Genomic DNA, 21,715 nt, shown 5'->3' on the forward strand with positions numbered 1-21,715 from the left:
GTGACTGTAATGGCGATGAGGTGACTGAGGGATGCCACGAAGGTCATAAACACGGGTGTTGGTCATAAAGTTGTTTTTTCATCACCATCATAACTTTGAACAATTGCTGAACAAGCCAATCAGTAAGTGAGGTCTACCTGTAGTGAGAAATGGAAGCTTCTGCAGTTAGGCAAAAAAAAAATCAGACGCACAAGATAAGCAACACCCAGCTTGGCAATAGTACTTGTGAAAGGATCTGGGCATTTTGATAGACCACAAATTAAGCATGAGCCAGCAGCTGGCAAAAATTATTTTCATTTTGTTCTCCACCCAGTGTTCCTTCTGGTAGATGGGCAGCTATATAAGTTTGGTTAATAAATAAATAAAAATAAATTTAAAAGCCAGTGCAACCCTGAAGTGCATCAAAAGAGGTGTAAGAGAGATATAAGATGGCAAGGAAAGATCATTCCACTGAATGCTGCTCTAATCAGGCTGCATCTGGAGTACAGCTCTGGTTACCACAAAATAGGAAGGGCACTGTGGAATTAGAGTGCAGAGAAGAATGACAAAGATGGTTTGGAGACGAAATCCCATGAAGAATAGTTAAAGGAACTGGGTATATTTAGCCTAAAAAAAAGAGAAGTCAGCAGTGTAAGACAGCTGCTTGAAGGGCTAATGCACTTCTGGGCTACATCAGAAGCAGCACTACAAAGTCATTACTCCTCTCTACTCAGTGCTGGTAAAACCATATCTGGAGCCCTGTGTATGATTCTGGGCACATTTTCAGAAGGCTGTTCACAGATAAGAGAGGGTTCAGAGAAGGGTGACAAAGGCACTGGTGGGTATGTCCCCAGAAGACAGGCTGGAGAAACTTGGGATGTCAGTCTGGAAAAAGATGACTGAGGGAACACTGATAGCTGGGTTCAGTACATAAAGGGAAACAAAGAATTATTCTTCATGGCCACAGAAACTAGGTCTAGAAATAACAGGCATAAGTTGCAGCAACCTAAATTTCATTCAAATGTATGGAAAAACTTCACGACTGTAAGATCTATACAACAGTGGAAGATTGTGGAGTTTGTGAATTTATGATTAAGCTAATGAAGATTGTGAGGTCATCTCTGGAGGTTTTTATGAAGAGGCTGAACAGCAACCTTTGTAGGATGATTTATTTTTTCTGCATTATTACTGTGTGTTGGACTAGATGATCCTCATGTTCCTTTCCAACCATAACTCTATGATTACTGGGAATCATAGAAAGACATATACAGACAAATCTCTGTGTGACCTCTGGAGAAGAAAATGAGAGCCTCCCCAGCCCTCATCACACAAGAGAGGACCACTGAAGCAGAGGACAGCAGGGAGAAGCTGATACAGATGGTAGAAGCTGACTGTACTGTAAACATCTCCCTGCTCCCAAGGTATGGAAAATTAGGGAGTGCAGGAGATTCCTCCTTCTGCCCATCACATCCAGCTGTAGACACAACCTGGCCAGATTGGCATGAACACTGCTCAGCCCTGGTTCCACACCTCTCAGTAGGCAAAGGCCTGAAGCTGCTCTGGCTGAGCACAGCAACTAATGTAAAAGAGTCCCTTGTTTGGTATATTGTTTTCTGCTACAGATTAAGGTTACTGTGGTAACAAATGATTTTGGCTGGGTGAAGAGGTTGAATTTAATTGTCCTCTTTTCAGGTGTTAATAGTTGCAATTGCCTGAAGCGAGGGCAGTTTTTTTTGTTTCAGTTTCCTTCTCTGTAGGCATGTAGAGAGTAAGCAGCTCTTGCTGAGAGCCTGTGAGAATGCAGAAGCCTGTAAATATGTTTTTGTGCTTTCTGTAAACAAATTTATTTTTATAGAAATGCCTGGTGTTTTGACTTTTCTGATCTCTCCTGGGCCAAATGCTTTCTAGCATTCTGCCAACATCCCTTTCCTTGGCAGGAGGTGCCAAACCCCTTCCAACTCTCTACTGCAGTTAATGCCTTGGACTTCCTCTGAGGCAGGAGCACACCCCACAAATGCAACTGTCCCTCTGCCCTTGTAAGGCCTGCAGCTTCACTTCAAATGTATTTTCTATACCACGCAGGTTGGAAATTTTCCCAGAATGTCATTCTGGGAGTGTGTGTCTACAGCAGAATGTGATCTGTTACCGTGATCTGTTAGGACTCCAGAATGTGAAGTCCTAGAAAAAAAGGGAGGACCACAAGCCAAATGAGCTGATACTGATTTTTAATTTGAACTAAAATCTCTCTTACTCCTTCCCCAAACCAATTTCATGCCTAGAAAATGTTAGAAAGAAAAAAAAGGGCACAGATCCCCTAAAAATGTGCAGAGTATTTTCATCCCTTTCAAGATACAGCCCAACTTTTGAAGATGTACCCAGTCTCGAGAAAGAACCCCACCAACTGCTTGGGCAACTCTGGTAGTGATTCTGGATGCTTCAGGATTCATGCAACCTTCAAGGATGACTGGAGGGAACTACATAGGAGGATCGGGGCAGACTATCAAGGGACAGTGAAAACAGAGGTTGACCAAAGAGCAGGCATCTGTTAGCAGGCATTGCCTTCAAGTGGCTGGAGAGAGGGACAAACTTGGCACTGCCAAATACTGAGCAGTAATGACAGAGTTGCTCTGCACCTGAGAAAAAGACTGGGTGGCACAACCTGATCCTAGCCCTAACTTGTGCGCAGGCTGCCCAGGTGGGACTCACATGCTTTGTGACCCCTGACAGGATCAGCCCAGTGGAGAGAAGGAGAGGATTCCTGCCAAGCCCACCTATCCCAGGATTCCAGTCCTGGAGAAACTTCCTCCTGCCTACTCAGAATGCTCTTCTGACCAAATGTAGGCCAAGGTTGCCCTCTGGTGGCAGAAGGGGCCTGCAGCTTCCTGGCTCTTTTGGACTACGCTCCTTGCAGGAATCCAAATGAGAAGCGACTGGACCAGCAAGGCTGTCAGTTATGGCAAGTGGCTCTGCCTCAGCCAGCCAGCTGGCCAGCCCACTCAGTTATCCTGAAACGTCAGCCTGAGCAGCAACTGTACATAACAGCAGAAGGTTTTGCCCATTCCACTGAAACAGCTGCATGCAGGCCACCTCCCCAGACACCTGGCCATTATTTGCACTGCTGATCAGGAGTCCCACACTGCTTGTTTATATCCAGGCTCTGTCCCTGGGACCCCTCCATTTTGCTCCCAGTTTACCGACTCCTAGCTTTGGGAAAGTCTTTAGGAATCCCAAGAAGCCACCCCACCCAGAGCAGAAAGGAAGAAGAGCTACTTCCTCCTCTGGTGGGCATAAGGTGCTCCAAACAATGGAAAGGCTCTGGGGTCAGGTTAAGCAGCTACCTGATGCAACACAAGGGGGCCACTATAGAAAAGCTGGTGTTCCGAAGGCCCCATTAGGATAGCAGGAGATGGGCAAAAAGGAGATCCATCGTCACTTATCAAGCAAGCAATTGTAATCCCAAACCGTGCATCTATACAAAGGAGCCGTGGATGACATTATTGCCCTTCAAGTTTTCTGAGTCACAAAAGATGAAAAGGCAGAACTAAGGCCTTCTGCATCACCCAGGCCTCTCCTCTGAAAAGGAAGCGAGCACTGCCTGCATTTGAGGCCCCTCTCCCTGCAAGACCTTTCTTCCACTGGGGCCACATTTCACCCTAGCTCTGGGGGCCACAGGCTGCAAGAAGTAAGGGGAGAAGCCAAAGTGCTTAAGGCTGCACACGTGGCTTTCAGTCTTCAGCATTTAAACTGGCTTTCATTTTTTTAAACTGAGCTGTGCCCTTCTGAGGGCTTCTACTTCAGTTTTCTTGAGCTTTGTGTCACAAAGTATCAGGAAACTGCACAGAATTTCTTTATTAGACTTATTCTACTGGTGAATCACAAAGACGTAAACAATGTGTCTACCGCCTATCCTCAGTGCCTAATCCAGTCAGTAACCCTATTTTGGCCTCCCCAAAGAGCCAGCACTGCAGGGGTCCACTTCACAAGGGGTCGCATTTATATTGCCTATCCCTTTCCTGGATGAAATGAGTCCCAGATGCTACTGCAAAGTTTGGCTGCCATTGGCCCCACAGGAACAATGCCATCAAAGGGCACTCTCCCCCAATTTACAGAGTAGAGGACATATTAAAGAGAGGGGTTGGTGGGTTTCTCTGCCATTTCCTTTCCCTCACCCAAGCTTTATCAGCCAGCAGGAAAATATCCACTGCTTCTGGAGCGGGGTGGGGGTGGGGGTGGAGGGGTGGATGGCTAGACAGGTAGGTTTAGGCATCTGTCAAAATGCACGACGATTTCTTACAAAGGTCCCTATGTTTAGGGAATATTTTATTCAGGTGCACAAATTCACATATTTGCTCTAGTTCTTCACCATTTATTTGTTGTTCGCTCCGTTTCCCGTCACATACAACTCCGTTTGCACTCGGTCTCAAGCTTCGCTTCTAACCTTGCGCCTGTTTCCGTCGCTGCCGTCGTTCGACATGGGTGCTCTTCGCTGAGAGGCGAGTCAGAAGGAGCGCAGAGCACTTCCATCTTTTTCTGGGGGCTGTTTCGGGCATGTTAGCCGAGCAGCGGCAGCAGCTCGTCCTTCTTTCCGGCGAAACATCCCCTCTCCGCAGCTCCAAAGCCCGCTTTTGGCCTTACCCGATCAGCCGTCCGGGGAGGCCAGGCAGCGGCGCCCGAGGTCAGGCCAGAACCCCCGCGGCCCCGCGCCGCTCCCACCGGACGGGCTTCTGCCAGCTGCCAAGGACTCGGCGGCCCCCCGGGACGGTCGGGGCCGCGCTGCTCCGGAGCCACGCGCGGGCGACCTACCCGGGGTGGTGGGGGGCGCGTCCCCCTTCGGAAACGCGGCTCCCCTCCTCGGCCGGCCGGGGCCCGCGGCCCTCCTTCCGCCCAGCCTCCCCGCGCGCCCGCACCCTGCGCTTCCCCGCGCCCTCGGCGCGGCTTGGAAGGCGGTGTCCCCGCGCCCCTTCGCGGGAGGGAGGGCCTGCGCGGCGCGGCTCTCGGCTGCATCAGCCACGGCCTCCACCCGCTGGGCTTCCCCAGAGGCGGCCCGGCGCTTCCATGGCGACGAGGGGCCCCGCTCCGCCGTTCTTCTGCGGAGGCCGAGGGGCCGGGCCCGCGCAGGCGCGCCCGAGGCCCCCAAGCGGCGCGCGGCCCCTTTAAGAAGCAGGTAAACACAGCCCGGCCCCTCCCCCTTGCCCTCCCCCGCGCGTCAGCAGACGTAGCTGCTGCGCGACCGGCCCTCTTACGCCGCTGCACTGAGCCGTGCTATTCTCCAACCCCACGCGGTAGCGGCGCGGCTGCTGGCGCTCGAGGATCCCTTACGCCGAATGCGTGGGGAGGCCGCCGGCCGCGCGCACGCGCAGCAACCTTGCCTAGGTCGCCTGCGGGAGGGGGAGGCGGCGGCGGCAGAGGAGCAGAACATGAATGGAGCAAAATGGCGGATCATGTGCAGGTGAGGCGGAGGGGCCCGCGGCGCGCCCGCCGACGACAGCCCGGCGCTGACGCCGCCGCCGCCGACGACCCGCAGGGCCTCCGCCCCAGCCGCCGGGCGGGCAGGCCGAGGGCCGGCGCGGCGCTCATTCGAGGCCCGGCGGCGCGCCGGCCTGGCCGCCGCTTCCGAGCCTGGGCGGCCGCCGGTCCCCCGCGGGAAACAGGCCCGGGCGCCGGGGCGCGCGCAGAGCAGGCCCGGGCCGGGCCAGGGCGTCCCTGGCGGTCTGGCGGGCCCGGCGCGCGCGGGGGGCGATCTCGGCGGGCTCACGGAGCGGCGCGGAGGCGTGGGGCCGCCCGGCGAGGCGCCCTCGGCTCGGATCCGCAGGGGGCAGCGAGGGAGTGCTGCCTTCCTCGGGCCCGGGCGGCCTGCGTTTTTCTGCCGGGTGACGGGCCACCCCCGTGCCGACCCCCGGGGTCCCGCCTTCAACCGCTCCTCCTCCTGCTGTGTCGTCCTTTGCGCGGCTGGTCAGGCAACTGCGCCGTGGGGTCGGACCTGCCCGCAGCCGGAGCTGCTCCTCCCGGTTCCGATGGGGGTGCGAGGGGGCTCCGCGCTGGCCTCGGACGCGGGAAGGAACAGGCGGAGGGAGGGCCGTGGAGGTGGGCCGGTCCTGCCTCGCGGGCGGGCCTGCGGTGTGCCTGAGGCTCCTTGACATGCTGGCGGCCTCGGTGTTTCCCACGTGCCACAGCTTGCGAGGCATTCAGGACTTGGCGGAATAACGGAGGGGGAAGCAGCGTGCTGTGTTTCTGGGAATTCTAGGCTGGCTGGATAGACAGCGTTACCCAGCGATCTTGTGCCCCTCCCTTGTCTTCCTCACCCCTCCAGTAAATGCTGGAGAGGCGTCTTGCTGCTGTAAGTATCCCCTTCCCCCAGATGTCCTGCCCTTGGGCCTCCCCATGAGGTGAAGTCCAGTCTCCCTTGAGTTTTGCTGAGCTCCTGGGATTACATGCATGTTATTTTCTTGGCAACTATACGGAAGTGATTGCCCATCCCTTTCTCCAAATTTTGTGATTGGGGATTTGTTTTGTTTTGTTTTGCTTTGCTTTTGTGTCTGACTTAGAAGCCCTTTGATTTCTTGGTACCTCACATCCAGGTATTAACTAGACCCATGCTCTTTAGCACTCATGATAATTCAGGATGCTGTCACGTAGGATTAGGGGCATAGTTAAACAATTTAGAGTGGTGGGGCGTATAAGGTATTATAGAAACAATAACATAGTCAATATCCAATCTAGAGTGGAACTAAGCAAAAAGATACAGTACCAGCAGCAAAAACATGTCAAGGCAAAAGGAGGTTCGATAAAGTATGAATAAGGCTTAGGAACATGTATTTTCTATATATATATGATGGTAGAGGTTTAAATGTCATGCTCCTGTCTTGAGCTGAATTTGGCTAGTGCTGTTCAAAGCGAGTTGCAGAAACTGGACTCCTCATAGCAATTACCTGCTCTTGAAAGGTCCCTCCCAACAATCTGGCACTCCCGTTGTCTCTCGGTCCTTTGGTTCTTGAGGAGGATATTCTCACAGGCTTGGAAGCCAAATCTCTTTGGCAGGGCTGTGGGATCATGGGCCCTGGATGGACAGTTCCCCACAATCCTTTGGCGCCAATGGCTCAGACTTGCTTGGCTCCTCCCAGTTCCTGTCCTTCCCCCTGCCTTTAGAAGAGGGTCTGTCTGAAGGACTGTTGCTTCAGAACTTTGAAGCTCCTGTCCTCATCTTATTTTTCTTTGTGGCAGTAATTGTACTGAAAAGGTGGATCCACTTGCTAGGCTTTAAATTTAAAGTTTACTTTTGACTTTATATGCAATGTGTAAATTGCTTATGTATTTCTGTCCTGCATAGATAACTGGTGTTTTCTGGCCAAACTGAAACTCACTGGAACATTCCAAACAAGGAGAAAAAAAAATAATCCCACCATATTTTTCAAGACTTAATTTACAGTCAGGATTAATTTCAAAGTCTAGACAAGCTATGCTTTTGAAAATTCTGGCATCAGATTTCTTCCTTAAAAATAGTGAAGGCTTGGGGTGACTTGCTTTAAGTACTGCTGGATAGAACCTAGTTTGACACTCCCTAATCCTTAAACGAAAGCTAATAAATATATTGTTCTATCATGTAGTTGGGTGTGGGTTTTGGTTTTGGTTTTTTTGGCTAGTAAGTTTAGAGGGCTAACTTAGAAAGCTGTAATAGCAGAGCTAACATTTATTTTCTGAGTAAAGCTATTTTCTCAGTTATTTTCTCTTATTTCATTATATGGAAGTAAGTAATAGGTGCCCCAGTTTAGGGAGGTTTAATTAGCCATTTTGTATTGGTACTCATGATGCTGCCTTGAATTTACAGGGTTGAATTCTCAGCAAAGAAATATTCAGAGTGGTGCCAGACTGTTGTGTACAAAAGTATGGCAAAGCCTTGTTCTGCTCCGCTGAGTGACAGTTGTAGCCCCAGGTTAAACAGCAGGTTCTATAGGAGTCTCAGAAACCCGGTATGGGAACTGTCTTTCTCTACCACTTTTCTCCTTTCTCTTTAGTCTCCTGTTCCTCAAAGGTAGAGGAACTCCTATAATATTTAATTGTATTAATTATCTATTATACTATATATAAGAGGATAACCAGAGTCCTCCTGGATAGAGTTACACTTATAGTTGCACCTATAGGGCTGTGCAGAAGATTTTGCAGAGCAACTGTCAAAGCAAATTGCTTGGATTCATTGCCAGTTAGATGCTGGCCTTGGTACAGTTCCTGTGGAGGTGCTTGGGATGCAGTTGAGCCAAGTTACCTGGGAGGAGTTTGAACGTGTTAGACTGGGAAACTGGACAGGGTCCTCATAACTGTGAGCTCAGCCACCTGCTTATTAGACTCATGCCCCTCCTGGCTGGAGAATGCTTCCCAGGAGGTAATGTGTGGTTGGGCTTTAATGGTGGTAATTTCTTCTTTGAGAGAGGGAGTGGTTCCTCCACCCTTAAAGAGGCATTGGTCCACCCCCTACTCAAGAAGCCATCGCTAGATCCAACAGTATGGGACAATTCTCATCCTTCTTAGGGAAAGTTGTGGAGGAGGGGGTTGCACAGCAGCTTCAGAGGATCCTGAATGAAACAGTTTCGGACCTGGGTATGGGACTGAAACAGCATATGTCACATTTTTAGATGACCTCTGGTGGGAGCGGGGTAGTGCATCCATCCTTACTCTGCTTGACTTCACGGTGGCCTTTGATACCATTGACCATGGTATCCTTCTGGACCAGCTGTAAGGGTTGAGGGTGGGCAGCACTGTATTGTGCTGGTTCTCCTCCTTCCTTCATGGCCAGTTCCAGTTGGTGTTGATTGGAACCAAGAGGTCCCACCCTTGGCCCCTACATTGTGGAGTGCCGCAGGGTTAGGTGTTTTGTCAGCTCCTGTTTAACATCTATATGAAGCTGCTGGGTAAGGTGATCCATAGCCATGAGTTGAGATATCATCAGTATGCTGATGATACCCAGCTGTATATCTCCACCCCAGTGAAGTAAGCGATGCTGTCTTGGTGCCTGGAGGCTGGGGGATTTGGATGGGGAACAACAGGCTGCAGCTCAACTGTGGCAGAACTGAGTGGCTTTGGGTTTTGGGACCACCAGGATCTGGGAATTTACTATCTTTGGTTCTGAATGGGGTTGCACTCTCCCACATTTTATTGGGGGGGGGGGTTATGGTTTTCTACAGTTTCTATTGTTTTTTAATTATTGTTATGTTTTTGATTATTTTCTTGTATTTTTGTATTTTTAACTTTATATGCTGCTCAGAGTCACATATGTGAGATGGGCAGCTATATAAATTTACCAAATAAATAAATATTGGATTGTCAGCTCGCCATATAAACATGGATGGCAATGGATATTGCAGAAGTAATTTGAGTTTTGAGAATGAAAATCTACCAAACACCCATAACAATTCAATAAACATTTTTTCAAACACTGCAGAAAATTATTTCTGTGGCATTCGCTTTTTCAGAACAAAATGTGTAGCCCCTTTTTCACATTTCTCATTGATTATGCTGAGAGAAAGTGATGGTAACACTTTTGAGACTAACCCTGTAGCTTCTGCAGTGAGGATTGAATCTTGATCATTGAGTGCTGTCAGACTTCCAAGCTGCATGTCAGAGGTGGACATGGAACACATTATGACCTCATAACTCCCATTTATGATCCCTAGAGCATGTCCCCATTAACATAGATTTGGAATTTGAGGCCTTGCCTTGCATGCCTATGGGGGATCCGCTCCCTGCTGTTTAAAATAATGTATTTTTAATTTGTGGACTATAGTTATCTTCATCAGGTGGGTGAAATATTCTAGGTTGGCCAATCTAGAGGGAAAAATCGTAAGTGCTGAGACAAAAGGAAATAAACTACAGGGAAAAAGGATGAATTATGTTGTATAAAAATGTAATAATATATATTAAGCTCTAATATGATTGTTGTTGTCATTTTTAACATTTAATTCCTCTGCTTTCAGTGCATATGCTTTGTGTATATTTACCTTTTTGGTTTTTTGTGCCTTCAACTCAGTGCTGACTCCTGGCAACTGCCTGGATCCTGCAGTTTTCTTGGCAAGATTTCAGAAATGGGTTGCCATTGCCTGCTTCCTAGGGCTGAGAGAGAGTGGCTGGCCCAAGGTCAACCAGCTGGCTTTGTGCCTAAGGTGTACTCGAACTCACAGTCTCAGTTTCTTACGTGATGCCTTAACCACTACAGGTAGACCTCGCTTAACCACAATTGAGACCAACAACTCCATCTTTACGTGGCTGCGACTTGCAATTTTACTGCTGGCTTCTCCCTTGACTCTGCTTGTTGGAAGCCGGCTGTGAAGTGTGCCAATGGCAATCATGTGATCACGGGACACTGCAAGGGTCATAAATGCCCACCGGTTGCAAAGTGCCCAAATCTCAATTACATGAGTGACGGTCATAAGTGCGAGACCAGTCATAAAGTTACTTTTTCAGTGCAATTGTAACTTCCAACTGTCACTAAATAGGGCAGTTGCTAAGTGAGGACTACCTGTACACCAAACTGGCTCTCGTGTTTACCATAGTTGTGTAAAATACAAACTGTGAGGGGGACTCTCAAAATGGACTTAATGCCTCATGGCAAGTATTCCAGCTACAGTAGATTGCTCCAACTTAAGAGCATAGAGCAAGTAACATGATGGGACACCAGTGAATGCCCTCCAGGGTGCCCACCGACTTTCTTATCCCACTGATCAGTTGTTTAAAAATTGTTTTCACTGAAACAGGATACAGAAAGCATGGTTTCTAGAATTCTTGTCAACCCTTTTACCAGCAATAAAAATCTACATCCACTGCTCGATTAGTGACTACGTCAGTTAGCAACCATTCACAAATAAGATGGCAATAAATTCATTTTCTGGCTAATGCATGCATTTACAACCAAATTTCATGTGCCTGACAACAGCACACACTGAAGGGAGAGTAAGGCTAGCATAGCTGTCTGAGAGAACTTTATCTGATTGAGACAGCAGTGATCCGCAGCTTTTCTCTCTCTTTCTCTGTCAGTCACATGTTCGCTTAATGACATGGTTGTTGGAACGGAACTCGGTCACTAAACGAGGAGTGGTTGTGTATTCTTTGTAACAAAATTGGTGAATCTGTATGCTTCTGCTCTCCCCTTGCGTTGCAGACGTGCACTGGAAAGCACAGGGTGGGCTGCGAATGCTATGCACTAGGTCACATGATGGGTAACTTAAAATGGAGCAGCTGGTAGCTTTTTGAGCTGCTGCCCCTCCCATCAAAATGCTTTGGGGGAATAATTTGATCTTTCTTTTGCTAACTTCTCCTGCTGTAGCAAATTTGGTCCCATTCCATTCAGTTTTTTGGAGAAGTATTGTGCTGGTGGACTAACAGGTTGTGTTATTTCTTTCCACCATTTTTTTGGATTGTAAAGTGCCAGCAGTTTAGAAAGATGGCCTATTCCATCACAGGCGTTCCCTTAGTGCAGACAGAGCTCAGTTCCAGGAACCTAAGCTATATTCTGTTCTGGATTACCCTTATTCATTTATCAAGCAATTGCCTTTTCTACAGTAACTACTTCTATAACCACAGTCATTGAATCAGTGTTGATCTAGCTTTTCACTGAAATGCTTTTTTGTTTTCTGGCCCAGTCTGTTCATGTTGGGTGGAATATCAGCAGTAGGAAGTCATGGACTGTTTCTAGTGAAATTCTTCTGTGTTTGGGTTTGAGCAAAGACTATTTAACAGAAAGATGTAAACATGCATGTACTTCTGAAAGCTGGAAACTCTTTGTTCGTGATTTGTGAATTAGCAACACTTTACTTGTCATATGTACATGAAAATGAGATAATTTTGGCGTATTTTAAGTTATCTAGTTACACTCCTGAGACTAGAAGGAGGTACAAAATATTGCCAAAGACTTCAGCCTTCATGAGTCCGTGGTCGGGTAGGTAATGTAAAAACAGAAAATACAACACCATTGCTTGCTCTTCTAAGGAATGGTCATCAGAAATCAACTGCAAAGCACCTAATACTTCAGGAGATCTCGGAGGACTCCAGAGTAATGGCAAAGGCCACTTGTATTGTCCAGTGTCAGTTGTTATGAGTCTCCCATAAGGAAAATACTGGACAAGAGTCATATGTATATGCTGATGATACCCAGTTCTATATCAGGCCACGCAAGTGATGCTGTTCAAGTACTGGCTGAGTGCCTGGAGGCTGTAAGGGCCTGGATGGCAAGAAACCAGCTGTGAATCAACCCTAGCAAGATGGAATGGTGGTGGGTTTTTGGTCCCCCAGGGTCAGGAGAGTTGATATCACTGACTCCCCTGGGCAGATCTGGTGTGCAATTTGGGAGTCCTCAGATTGGACTCGCAGCTCTTGCTGGAAGAGCAGGGGGCAGCTGTGGCCAGAGGGCCTTTCCATAAATCCATCTTGTGCGCCAGTTGCACCCATTCCTGGACTGGGGGGCCTTGCTCGTGGTCACTCATGCCTTAGTCACCTCCTGTTTGCATTACTGCAATGCACTGTACTTTTGAGGACCATTCAGAAGCTGCAGCTGGTTCAGAATACAGTGGCATGTGCAGTTTGGGTACCCCGCAGTTCACCCGCATAACCCCACCACTGTGTGAGCTGCACTGGCTCCCAGTTGCTTTCTGGATGAAATTCATGGTGTTGGCTATCACCTTTAAAGCCATCCACAGCACCGGGCCAGGGTACTTGCGGGACTGCCTCTCTCTGAGGGTGTCTGTCCTACTAAGTTAGATAGGGTGGGTGCGCTCCAGATTCCCTCCCTCAAATGGTGCCACCTTATGGGACCTCAGAGGTGCACCTTCTCGGTGACTGCCCCAGCCCTTTGGAACAGCCTCCCACTGGAGATCTGGGGGATCCCTGCCCTTTAGCCTTCCAGAGGACCACGAAGACCTGGGTCTTTGGTGAGCATTGGCTAGGATGGGGGTTGAGCTGGAGGCTGTTTGGTTTGGTGTCTGGCAGGGACAGGCACTTTTGCTTTTAGCCATGTTTTTGCGGGTTGTGAGCCGCCTCCCCTTTCATAACCATGTATGAACAGGACTTGTATGTCACCCATCTTATATAATCTTATTATATAAGATGGGTGACATACAAGTCCTGTTCATAGATACATACATACATACATACATACGTGGCTATGAAAGGGGAAGACACTCCTCTCCAGAAAGCACATAAACATCCATCTCAAATTTGCCAAAGTCCACTAAAATGATCCGGCATGCCGTTGGGACAGTGTTCTGTGAACAAGTGTAACAGAAGTGCAACTTTCTGGTGTTAATGAGAAATACTGTGTTTGGAGGAAGTGAAGCACCATATTTCATCCAAAACACTTCAGCAGAGTATCATGACTTGGAGCTGCTTTACAGCTTCGGGACCTGAATGGCTTGTAGTCACTGAGTGAATCATAAATTTTGAATTGCACCAGTGAACTCTATGGGAGAACATAGAGTACAGTATTACAGTATCCATCCTTAAGCTGAAGCTTAAACAGCTGTGAGTCATAGAGCACACAGATCCTGAACACATAAATAAACTCTACAATGGGATGACTGAAGCAGAAGAAACTTTGCATTTAGGGATGGGCAAACAAAAGCACTGACCTTAACCCGATTGAAATATGGCATGACCTGAAGCAAAACAGCCCCAAAATATCAGTGTGTTAAAGCAGTCCTGTTATGAGGAATGAGTCAAAATCTCCAAACCAATATGTGGGATCGGTTAATAGGTACAGAAACATTTGGTTGAAGTCATTGCTGCTGAAGGAAGTGCCACCAATTGCTACATCTAACACTTCACATGCTTTTTCCAGCAAAGACAGTGTAAAACAGAGACACGACATTTTCCATGGGTTGGTGTGTTTGTTTAACCTGAATCCTTCATCTATTAATTGGACTTAGATGAAGTTCAGCTCCTGTTGTAAGTCACAGCATTGCAGGATTACTCGTTGTTTTAATGGGTTTGAAAACTTTTTCTCACCACTGTGTTTGTGTAGCTGTGTATATACTTACCATATTCACTTACTTATACACCTGTCCCATCATAGTCCCATCACCATGTTTTCTTGAAGTTTATTTGTGAATGCCAGTTCATGTAATATGAGTGTCTGTCTAGCTGATTTTGTAGAACCAATGATTTCATAGTATTGAGGAAAGCACAAGCCAACATCACAAAATGGCTGCTTGTGGAACTAGGATTAAGGCAGTGGTTCTCAGCTTTTTGTATTTGAAATCCCACGTTATTCTTTCAAAGAACATTGGACCCACTACGATAGGAACAAAAAGACCACTTTTTTGAGCAGGGCATCTGTCTCTTTACAGGCATCCCAATATATTTATCACTTACAATGAATTTGAAGATGTTACTAAAGTTTAAGTGATCTGCCCTGAGGTAGAGTTCATTTTTGGTCTGTCTGGCATTAGTTGAAAATCCCTGGGCTAATACGTTTATGGAATGGTACACCTCAAAAATGATGGCTTAGTCCAGTGGAAGAAGGGATTGCTGTTCTCTGCTCTTCTACAGAGAAAAGGTAAAATGTTTGCAAGAAGTGCAGACATTCACTTGTTAATGCATTAATTGAACGGTGCTGAAGAATGCTTATTGTCCTCACAGAGCTGTATAAGGGGGAGTTATAGAGATCAGTGAAGCTACAGAGAAATCAGTATTTCCAGTAGAAGAGAATGTATGTAGCTCACGGTTGAACTGTTGGGTTCTTGGGGTTCTCTGAGCTTGGTTGTCTTCATGCAAACATTTCGTTACCAGGCTAGGTAATATCGATGTGAGTGGGGTTTGCTGGCTCTTTATGTATAGAATCATAGGGTTGGAAGGGACCTTGCAGATCTTATAGTCCAACTCCCTGCCCAGCGCAGGAATCTCCATACCATTCTGGACAAATATCTGTCCAGTTTTTTCTTGAAAACCTCCAGTGATGGAATATCCACAACTTCAGGAGGCAGGTGGTTCCATTGCTTTATAGCTCTCAGAGTCAGGAAATTCCTCCTTAGTGGAAGTTTGGATCTCAAAATTCCACTTAGTTCAAGCTTGGTGCTAGGGTGAATAAATCTACTCCCTCTTCCCTTTCGTGTATCGGAAGACTGCTATCATGTCTCCCCTGAGCCTTCTGTTCTTTAAGTTAAGCATGCCAGGTTCACAGAATTTAGCCTCCAAGCCCCTTACCATCTTTATTGCTCTTCTATGTACTCTTTCTATAATAGCTTGCCCTGCCAGTCTTGCAGGGGTGTGGCTTCTACCCAGAGCGTTCTCTGTAAGTCTGCTCAGAAATCTATACACCTGGAGTATAGTATGTATACACCTGGAGTATATACTATATTTCTATAATAGCTTGCCCTGCCAGTCTTGCAGGGGTGTGGCTTCTACCCAGAGCGTTCTCTGTAAGTCTGCTCAGAAATCTATCCCAGTGACTTCAAAAGGACTTATTCTCAAGGGGGCACAGATAAAATGAAAGTTTCCAATCCCTTTAAAAAAACTGGAGAGAGCAAAAAGGGAGGGTTCCCAGATGTCAATACAAATACCTTGGCTCAGTCCATTTCAGAGTTGCTCCTTTATCAGTGGAGTGCTTCTGTACCTATCTGTGTGTACTGTGTATTGTAAATAGGTAGAATAAATACAGAGTGCCCTTGCTAATAGTGATAGATGTCCTTTGGTAGTTCTTCTAGATAGTCTGGAAAACTCATCCAAATAACGTGAGCAAAGTTCAAAGGATTCATTTGGGATCAAAGCAGATTACAGTTGACATCAATCTACTTGCAAAAAAATGTGGGCAAAAAGGGAAAATAAAATGAAAGAATTCCAATTTCATCATGCTCAAGAATCCTTAGGAACAAACAGCCCATAACCTTAACAGTATAGTTCAGCTGTTGATTCCAGAGCTTGTCAGTGTGGGAAGTCCATCTGGGTTCAAGATTTAGTATGAGATAGAGGAGTATTCAATAAAAAATTAGTAACTTTTTGCAGGGTCCTGGAAGAAGATCCCAATCATGAATTTCAAATGTAAAAAAAAGTTTGAAAAATCTCCTAAAATAATTTGTATGCCTGAAGGACGGAGAAGTTCACAGCTGAATTTTGCTAAGGATGATTGTCGTAAGTTTGTTTTTATACAGATTGTTTTGGCTATTCATTAGCATTTTAAAAAAATCTGGGAAAGGTCAGCTCGTGCTATATGAAAACAATTAATATAAATACACCAGGGCAAGTTGGACCAGACCACAGATCAGTCTTCAGACAGACCATGATTCCATACATTAAAGTTTATTATGCTTGTAGAGCAGCATCATAAATGATGCCCTATAATTAGGTAAAGGTAAAGGTTTCCCTTGACATTAAGTCCAGTTGTGTCCGACTCTAGGGGGCGGTGCTCATCTCCGTTTCAAAGCCGAAGAGCCGGCGTTTGTCCGTAGACACTTCCGTGGTCATGTGGCCGGCATGACTACATGGAACGTCGTTACCTGCCCGCTGAAGCGGTACCTATTAATCTACTCACATTTGCATGTTTTCGAACTGCTAGGTTGGCAGGAGCTGGGACTAGCAACGGGAGCTCACCCCGTCACGCGGATTCGAGCTGCCGACCTTCCGATTGGCAAGCTCAGCAGCTCAGCGGTTTAACCCACAGCGCCACCGCGTCCCTCCTATAATTAGCCTCCCTTAAATTATTTCCTTAAATTATTTCAGTGTCCTCATTATTTTCATATATTATATTATATTATATTATATTATATTATATTATATTATATTATATTATATTATATTATATTGTGTGTGTGTGAAAGGAAGGAGGAGGAAGGAGTATTAGGTACGTTTGCTGCCTTGAGTTATAAAAATAATAAAGACGGGATATTAATAAATAAATAAATATACTGTATGTATGTGTATCTATCTATCTATTGTGGTGCCTGGAGAACCTGATACAATATCACTATAGGGGTCCATATTTTTTTTTAAAAAAAATAATTGCTGCACATAGAAATCTTAAGAAATCTCAGTAGGAAGTTCAAGACCTGGGATAGGGGCACACTCAGGTGGCATTTTCATTTATCCCTCAAGTCAATGAAAGAGAACCAAAAAAGAAAGAAAAATACTTCAGGTCAATTACTGTTTATGCAGTTGGACAGATTTATATAATGACATTTCAGATACCATGGCCTGAGTTACGTAGATTATAAACTGCTGGTATGAGATGTATTGCAGTTCACAAGGGTAATAAAATTGTGTTTGGCCAAAGCATGTCACAGGCTTCAGCAGGAAAGCTTTAACCAAATTGTTACAGACCTTAGTTACAGAGTTATGGACTAGAAACCAGAAATGTTACTAAAATAGAGCCTCTTAAGCAACCCAGTGAAAAATCAGAGAGAACATTATCTCATAAGTTCGTCACCTTCATGCTCTACTCAGAACACAGGAAATAAACAATATGAGCATGAGCTCTTATTACAGAAAGGTAATTCAATAGATGTAACAGAGGCGTGGCAGGGTGTCTTCCATTATTGGAATACAGCAACTGAAAAATATCATTTACTCAAAAGAAAAGCAATGGAAAGGAAACAAGAGTTGGGCTGTATGTTTAAATGTCAGTTCCTACTCAGAAATTCAAATGAATCAGCTTAGCAGTACTATAGACAGCACCTGAGTTAAAACAAGTAGAGGTATAAATAAAAAACAATAATGTTGTTGCCATCCACTAGGCCTGAGCCAAACATTCCATGCACGAATAGCCAGATTGGGATGATTTGTGTCAGGATTAAAACTCTGCCCTTTGGTTTGGATTAAATCCAAACATTTCGATCCATAGATTCAAATGGACAAAAAGCACACTTGTTGAAGGCAGAAGTGTTTTGGAGTCAGGAGATCAGAAAAAAGGCAAGGTCATTGGTGCATGGCAGCAGCTAAGGGGAGTCAGGGAAAGGAAGGCGCTAGGAGGATGGGCGGGGTGGGCAGCCTGGTTGGCAGTACTTCATTTGAACTCAAGGGCAGCAGGATATGGCAGTAGCAGCTAAGCAGAGGTGGGGAAGGATGGTGCTGGAAAGTTCAGGGGAAAAGGAGGATGGGCTAGTTGGATATGCTGTCCTCGTATTTATTTTATTCAGTTTGGATGCTGCCCAACTCCAGGTGACCCTAGGTGGTTCACAGCATAAAGACCAAACCAACAAATATGTAATCAAAAGGCCTAAAGAATATAACAGTAACAAGATGGCAGACCCAGTCAACAACAACCAAATATCATATCCCCAGCACAGGGCTCCAAGCACCCTAACCCAAACCCTTGGAGAAGAGCTCAGATTCAGGAGTGCTAATAACTAAGCTGAGTTGAGGAAGGCATGGGGAAGATTGGTGAATGGCCTGGCACTCAGGAGGAGGAGAGACCCATTCAGTTTTAGCTGCAGCTGAAACATGAAACCATCAAAACAGTAATGCCTGGGTTACAGTTGGCCAAATGGGGATCTTCCTGGAATGGTCAGTTGAACTTCCAAACCATAGTATGTTCGTTTGAGCTTCGGACAATACCCATTTTCTGGTTTATACATTTTTGTTTATTATGGCCCATCCAGCCAAGAAAATTATGTGGATGATCCTTCCAAAACAAACTGAAGCTCTTTCAAAGGGGCACGAAAACATAAAAAATGGAAAACTTTAATACCCTTAAATTTTTGGAAGACAAATTCTTCAGAACAAAATTTGCCAGATTAACTTTGTCTTATCTCCTGGTTAGCTTCTGATTAAATTTTGGGAATGCTGTAGACCAAGAGGGAATGAACAGGAGTTTGGCAGAGGTGTTCACCTGAGGAGAGTGAAGAGGAAGAGCTGAGGCGGAGAGAGGTACTGATAGCCCGGTTTGGCATGACGCGGGCATGGCTTCCTGCTTGGTTAGATATGGCCACTTGCAGAAAGCGAGCTCACCAAGCAGACAAGTGGGAATGCAAGCAGAAGTTTGGCGGGGGAGGCTTTTCCTCCCTCTTTCCCTTTCTCTGAGGGTGGCAAGAACTCCATGTGTTGCCAAGGCAAGCTGACTGCCCTCCTGGAAGAGAAGGTGAATGGGCTGAAAGTAAAACACTCCAGTTTATCAGGGTAGCCAAAGAATTCTTAAGTCAGATGCAGCAAGTGCTTGTGGGAAAGATCAGTATCAGAAAATCTCCTAGAAGATAAAAGAAACCCTTCGCGTAACTTTATGTTGTGGGCCAGTTGTACCTGCTCCTGGACCAAGAGGCTACTCACGGTCACTTGCCTCTGTCAGCTCCCACATGGACTACTGTAGCGCGTGGGGCTGCCCTTGAAGAGCATCCAGAAGCTACAGCTGGGGCGAAATGTGGCTGCATGGACAGTTACAGGCGCTCCTCAGTCAGCGCACATTACAGCTCTGCTCTGCGAGCTGCATTGGCTGCCAGTGGGCTTCCAGGTTCACTTCAAGATTCTGGTGATGGCCTGTGAAGCCTGCCGTGGCATGGACCGGGTTATTTGAGGGACCTCCTCTCCCAGTGACAGCTGCTCATCCAATCAGGTTCGGCAGGAGAGGCATGCTCCGAGCCTCATCTAATAGGAAGAGGCGTCTGGTGGGGCCCAGGAAAAGAGTTGTTTCTATCGTGGCACCCGCCCTTTGGAATATCATCTCCCCTGGAGTAAGTTTTAATATTTTTTTAAATTGTATTTTTTGTTTTTAAGTGTTGTAAGCAGGCCTGCAACTAGGGTCTGTGTCACCCAGGGCAAACATGGATTCCGTACCCATTTTGGCACCCCCCCAGCACAGCGCCCAGGGCACATGCCCCGTTCCCCCCCCCCCCCATTGCAGCCCTGTGCAGCTATATAAATTGAAGCAATAAGTGCGAGCGGGATGGAGGAAAACAGCACGAAGAACTGAGCCTGTCATGAAGAGCTTTTTTCCTTTGGAGATTCAGAAGAGGTTCCAGAGCCCCTCCACTGAGGATGTGTTCCGGATCCCTGGATGAAGAGCAGTTGCCTCAAGCCTCCGGGACTGAGGAAGAGAATTCTGTGCAAAGCCTACCCTGAAGAGGAGGAAGCAAAGGTGCTGGTGATCAGAGGCGCCTTAACGAGAGGGAAAAAGCAGCCATCTGTCAGCTGGGTAGTCTGTCCGGAGGAGTGCTGTCTTCCTGAGACTTACATTCAGTAGGTGATGGGGAGACTCTCAAGACATTTAATTCCATTGACAAATATCCCCCTCCACTGATGCAATTTGGAACAAATGACACAGCCTTGAAGACACTGCAAAGGACTATGCAGGGCTGGGCAGGATGGTGAAGCAGGGGCATAGGTGGTGTTTTCTTCGCTCTTCCATGCTGAAGAATGTGGCCGAGGAAGAGAGAAAATGCTGGAAACAAATAACTGGCTATGCAGATGATGCCAGTGGGAATTACTTGGATTCTTTGATCATGAGATACATTCCCATGATGAGGGATTCCTGGTAGGACATGAGTTGCACCGCAGTAGAACTGGGAAGAATGTTTTTGGAAGGCACCTTGCAGGGCTGATTTCAGTTGAATCCCGTGTAGGGGAAGAAAACCCGGAAAATGGTGCAATGCCAAGTATAGAGATTAGGAGTGTCAGCCCTCCCAGGTAAACCAGACAGGAAACACGATATAATGAGCTAATTCTACTTTACTGTAAGGCTAGATTAACAGACTCTTGCAAGTGAAAATACAAATCTCCCACCCTCCCTAAGTAATTAGGGCAGGCCCTTTCTAAGTTTCTTTCTTTGGCTGTTACTCTGTGGCAGACTCCTTTCTCTTTTATCTGATCGGTCCCTGGGCAGCACCTTTTCTTCTCCCACTCCAAGGTCACCCTCACATTCCATCACAGGGAGCTATACACAAGATGTGGATGTGCCCAATAACAAGCATATAAATGCAGGAAGGAACTTGTCAAGGAACATGACCCGAAGTTTCTAGTATTTCTGAATGGGTATGGGGAGCAAACAAAAAAAACTAGATGTCAGTGTAGAAAGGCAAATAAGACTTTGTAGGCATTACTGAAATCTTGTGGGATGAAATGAAGAGATTGAATAGTACAAATTATTCAGAAGGAACAGGCCAGAAAAAGAGGACGAAAGAGTATATTTGAAAAAAGTACTCATAGGTGTTGAGATCAAGGAATTTGGGCAAAAATGTCCAGAGGAGGAGATTTGGAAGGAATACAAGGAAAGGGAAACAACAGATTGTGGCATGGGTATGCTTTAGGGGGAATGTGGTAGACATAGTGTGCTTTGTCCCCCCCAAAATCTCCCATGAAATCCTAGTAGAGAAGATAGTAAAATGTGAGGTATACTGTGGTGCCATTAAATGGATCCAGAACTGTTGGAGCCATCATACTCAAAGCACAGACCTCAGTGGCTCCATATTGGGCTAGAAGGAGGTATCAAGTGAGGTACTACAGAGATATATTCCAGGCCCTGTACTGTTCAGCGTATTTATAAATGGGTTGGATGAGGTGTTAAAATATGACTAACAAACTGTAGCAAAGGTGGGGATAGGAAACACTTCAGAAGACAGTGTCATGATTCAGGAGCGTTTTGACCAGCTGAAACATTGGACAAAAACCAGCAAGATTAATTTCAACATGAACACATGCAAGGTCCTATATTTGGGTAGAGAGCCAGTTTGGTTCAGTGGTTAAATGTACCAGGCTAGAAACCAGATATTGTGAGTTCTTGTCACTAACCCTGCCGCAAAGCCAGCTGGGTGACCTTTGGCCTATCACTGCCCCTGGGAAG

General features: G+C 46.5%; 1 protein-coding gene across 4 annotated transcripts in view; it reads left to right on the plus strand.

Moving 5' to 3' along the window:
- Window positions 1–5,281: 5,281 nt before the first annotated feature.
- XPO7 (exportin 7) overlaps window positions 5,282–21,715 on the plus strand; it is a 70,548-nt gene continuing 54,114 nt past the window's right edge. For all 4 annotated transcript variants that reach the window (XM_063311308.1, XM_063311309.1, XM_063311310.1 and 1 more), the window contains exon 1: window positions 5,282–5,428. In XM_063311308.1, the coding sequence (XP_063167378.1) occupies window positions 5,411–5,428 (18 nt within the window). In that variant the 5' untranslated portion in view covers window positions 5,282–5,410. The remainder of the gene's footprint in view (window positions 5,429–21,715) is intronic.

Source organism: Candoia aspera, chromosome 9 (genome assembly GCF_035149785.1).
Source record: "Candoia aspera isolate rCanAsp1 chromosome 9, rCanAsp1.hap2, whole genome shotgun sequence".
In the NCBI taxonomy this organism is placed as follows: Eukaryota; Metazoa; Chordata; class Lepidosauria; order Squamata; family Boidae; genus Candoia; species Candoia aspera.